This window comes from Rhamphochromis sp. 'chilingali' (assembly GCF_963969265.1).
Source record: "Rhamphochromis sp. 'chilingali' genome assembly, chromosome: 16".
Lineage (NCBI taxonomy): Eukaryota > Metazoa > Chordata > Actinopteri > Cichliformes > Cichlidae > Rhamphochromis > Rhamphochromis sp. 'chilingali'.
In genome coordinates this window covers 31,047,169-31,051,794 of record NC_137943.1, presented here as the reverse complement: position 1 = coordinate 31,051,794, position 4,626 = coordinate 31,047,169, and the positions used below count along the sequence as shown (strand labels likewise).

Here is a 4,626-nt window from a genome sequence, read left to right as displayed (position 1 = left end):
GGACCATTAAAAACATTTGAAAGGACTTCAGAACATCAAGAAAATGTGACTTGTTTCTCTGTAATGAAGCTGTTTTAGTGAAGAAAGTTGAAAGGTCACAGAGCGACTGCTGAATCTTCTGCTCTAAACATGAACTCTGAACTTTGTGATGCTTCAGGAGGAAAACTGCTTCAGTTATTCTCTCAGATTAGTTTCATATTTTCTGCATCAGATTTGAGTGAGATCCTGCAATGAAGACAGAAGAAAAGACTTTGTTCAAAGTTTGATTTATAGTCAAACCTTCCAGTTTATTCACACAATAAAACATCAACACAATATATGAATTCATTCATTAAAATCACAGTTTTTCCTCATTTGTTTGATGATTTTGACAAAAACAAACACAAACACACACACATGGTCTGCCATACTCATGAAGAGAAATGTCGACATTTTTCAATACAAATATTCCAGAAACATTTAGAGGATAGAGAAGTTTACATTTTCATGTGGAGAAATATTTTAGTAAATCAAAATGATGATGAGCAGTGATAGCCTCCATAAACAGTCACAGGAAAGATCTCCTTTAAAAACTCAGAAACATCAAGAGAACAACTAGAAGATGTGGAGGTACCACCCATAATGTTTGACTGACAGCTGATCTCTGTGCAGAAATGATGGAGAGAAAATAAAATGAAACTAAAACACAGATTTAAACCCACAATATGAAAGACTTCAGTCTATTTCACTTTAATCAACTCAGCTGTGGCTACATAGTAAAACGTCAGTCCAGCATAGAGCGGCTGAGTGAATGTGGTCTGGACTCTGTGGAGGAGAGTCATGGTTTCAGAGACGCTGTAGAAGGACAAAATACCTGCTCTGTGATCCAGGTACACTCCTACTCTGGAGGACTGAGGACCTGAGACAGGAGTTTGGATGTTGTTGTACCAAAATGTATAACTGTAGTTGTCACAATCTAATGACCAAGATTTGTCATTATGTCCAAATTTAGATTCATTACTATTCCCTGCTCTGCTGATATTCTTGTATGCGACTGCTACATCAACTCTCCCTCTCCACTCCACCTCCCAGTAACAACGTCCAGTCAGACTCTCTCTACTCAGGACCTGACAACATCCAGTGAATCTGTCTGGATGATCAGAATAAGACTGTCCAAAAAAACTGAATGTTGCTTTTCTGTTCCCCTCTGATAATAACAGCTGTTTGTTTGCTGTGTTTGGATCCAGTGTGATTTCACATGAATATTTTAAGAATCCAGCTCTGGTCTTTGGCTCTGCTGGTGGATCTGACAGTAAAACATCCACTTCAGTGACTGTCAGTGAGATGTTTGTCCGTTCCTCTCTCAGAATGTCCTGTAGTTTATCTCTGACCTCTGACACAGCTGCTGTCACATCCTCAAAGTAGCTCAGAGGACGGATATTGATGCTGGATGAGTCTGTAGACTCACTGAGTGCTGACAGTGAGGGGTAGTTGTGTAGAAACTGGATGTGATCCTCTGTGTGTGAGAGCTGCTTCAGCTCAGCATCTTTCCTCTTCAGCTCAGTGATCTCCTGCTCCAGCTTCTCCTCAAGCTCTTTGACTCGACTCACTTCAGTTTCCTGCTGGGATCTGATCTGCTGCTTCACATCAGAGCTTCTGTTCTGGATGAGATGGATCAGCTCAGTGAAGATCTTCTCACTGTGCTCCACTGTTTGATCAGCAGACTGCTTGATGGCCTCCACCTCCTGTTGAAGCAGCTTCACATCTTTCTCTCTGTCCTGGATTCTCTGCTGGATGTTTTGTCGACTCACCTCCAGCTCTCTCTGCCTCTCAGTCCTTTCTGCTGCAGCTGAGACTGTGTCGTGGCCTTTATGTTCATCCACAGAGCAGAGATAACAGATACTCTGCTGATCAGTACGGCAGAACATCTTCATCACCTCATCATGACGAGAGCAGATGTTCTCCTGGAGCTTCTTGGAGGGCTCCACCAGCTTGTGTTTCTTAAATGCAGCCACATCATAATGAGGCTGAAGGTGTTTCTCACAGTAAGATGCCAGACAGAATAAACAGGACTTGAATGCTTTCATTTTTCTTCCAGTGCAGAAATCACAGGCCACATCTTCAGGTCCAGCATAGCAGTGATCAGCAGGAGCAGCTTGGAGTCCAGTCTTCTTCAGCTCCTCCACTAAATCTGCTAACATGGTGTTTTTCTCCAGGACAGGCCTCGGTGTGAAAGTCCTCCGGCACTGAGGGCAGCTGTAGATTTTCTTCTTTTCCTCTTCATCCCAGAAGCTTTTAATACAGTTCATGCAGTAGCTGTGTCCACAGGGAATAGTCACCGGATCCTTCAGTAGATCCAAACAGACTGAACAGCAGAATTTTGTTTGATCCATTTGATTCATGTGCTGTGCCGTTTCACCGTCTCTCAGTGACTGTCAGACAGTTTCACTTCCTCTGAACAGAAACAACCTCTGTGCTCTGAAGGGAAACAGATCTCTGCTCTCGTTCACCTCCTACAGGAAATGAGGCTCACCAGCAACTGCATTTACACCATGTTGTTTAGACCCATCCTGATACAGACACATCTGTGAAGGGAGGCACTAAAGAAATATTCTTACAGAGCGACCAAGAGCCAATCACATGATGCTGGGTGTGGTATGTTTGGTTACAACATGCAGTAACAAGTCTGACCCAGTTAAAGTTTAATAGTTTAACTTTACGTGGATGTTTGAAATTGAAGTTTTATAGGACTCTCTGTTTAATTGTTGTTTTGTTTGGAGCGATGGTTCTTTTTATTTAAATAATTGATGATAATTTGATATATTTGATTATTTATTACTGGTGCAAAGAATTCATTTCTTCATGGTGCAAATATATAGTAGACTCAGGAGTTTAACTCAGTTTTCTTGGCCTTTGTTTATCGTTTCATTTAAAATCTTAATGGGTAAAGATCATCATAATTACATATGAAATTATATGTACAAATTATATGTTCCATTACACTTTTAACAGCACAGATTATACAGCAAACATCAGATTCATGGATGGAGCCAGAGAATGAGACACATGATTTCAAAACATACAGCTGCATGTTCGAGATCACAGAGTTCTTCAGTCTTATGAGAACTCATGGAGACTAAATGTCAGACACATCAACAGTAAATGTCGTTCCTCCCCCCGTCAGTTTGTGTCCTCCACACTTGTTTACACAAACATCTGAGGTTTGAACAGTGTGCAAAACCACATGTTACAAAGCTGCTGAGCTACTGAATACTGGAATATTTCATTCAATATCACCATCTGACCAAAGGACAAACACAGAGAGGATTAGAGCGCCAAACTTTGTTTCAAACTGTTTCAGATTTTAGAGGCAAAAAGCAGAATTTCTACCTGGACAAAGAAATCAAAGCAGGAGCAAAACAAGCTTTTTACATTTATTCAAAGGCATTATGTGAATGTACTCTGAGCCACAGCCTCCTAAAGTAAAGACATTTGATCATCTAAACCAGACAGAGTCATGTTTTCAGCAGTGTCTGTATCCTCCATATAGACCATGCCATGGTCCACCTAGGGTGACCAGGTGTCTGACTTTATGTGGGACTACACAGCGCTCAGTCCTTGTTTGCCTGTGCCACACACACATTGAGCCAATGTCTAGTTTTTTTATTGACTCTAGTTTCTGTCGATCGCTAGGCCCACAAAAAAACCCTGTACAGGAAGTAGATTTCATCTCTCTGATAAAAGGAGTTCTAATCCCTGATCCTATGAGTCTGAGCCAGTAGATGATATTGATATGATCATATTTATGCCTTTGTTGTTTCACAAAGGGTTAAAAACATTCACAGGTTGGACTGTGGTTCTCCTTTTAGCGTCTCTGCTGGAATTTTAACTGTGAACCTCTTAGATCCAAACTTCTGAACTGCTCATCTCACAGAGGACAAAAGGGAAGAACCCCGAATCTCTTCTTCACCTCACTTTTATACCTGCTCACCCTTTCTCCCCCCTTCCCTCACTGGACGTCACATCTTCACACTTGGGCCAATCAGGTTGTTGACATTTGATCATCTGATGTCCACCCACACCTCATCTCTCTCTCTCTCTCTCTCTGACTCACAAGATTTAACACAAAGTTTAAACTTTAAAATCACTTCATTACATTTTCTTTGTTATTCTTAACACAGAAAATTCACATTCAAAAACTTAACACAGAATAAAACAGAGTAGCCAGTAGTGGGACATGGTTCCAGCAACTCTGATGGTGACGGCCCGTTTGAAGCTGAAGCTCCGGCACGTGTGTCAAAAAATCAACACACTGCTTCAGAAACGCTGTGCTGAGGCTTGGTTTGACTGAACAGAGTCACGTGATCAATGACGTCTGAAGCTTCATTCAGCACGTCACTGCTTCAGTACCTGATTCAATGATTTATAAGGAATTGAACCATTGGTGGGATTTGTGCTGTGTTTTGGTGGTTTTGTGTGAGCGAATCAGTGTGTGACATAATTATAGACATGGAGCCAGGAAGAGAGGACGCTCTGCCTGTTCCTGAATAAAAACCAGTTCATCAGCATTTCTGCTCCCAGGTCTAAAATGTACATAAGAAATATGATGTACACATAATTATAATGATATAACTTATAGTATATTAT

General features: G+C 41.1%; 1 protein-coding gene across 1 annotated transcript; it reads right to left on the bottom strand.

The window, feature by feature from the left end:
* Window positions 1-250: 250 nt before the first annotated feature.
* On the bottom strand, window positions 251-2,530 carry LOC308412388 (tripartite motif-containing protein 16-like). Its single transcript, XM_080906705.1, has one exon. The coding sequence runs from the start codon at window positions 2,379-2,381 to the stop codon at window positions 720-722; it is 1,662 nt and encodes a 553-aa protein (XP_080762831.1). The 5' UTR covers window positions 2,382-2,530; the 3' UTR covers window positions 251-719.
* Window positions 2,531-4,626: the final 2,096 nt, after the last annotated feature.

What these genes read in the sequence shown, in the direction of transcription:
- LOC308412388 (XM_080906705.1), bottom strand. Translation starts at nt 2,381, where the DNA reads ATGAATCAAATGGATCAAACAAAATTCTGCTGTTCAGTCTGTTTGGAT.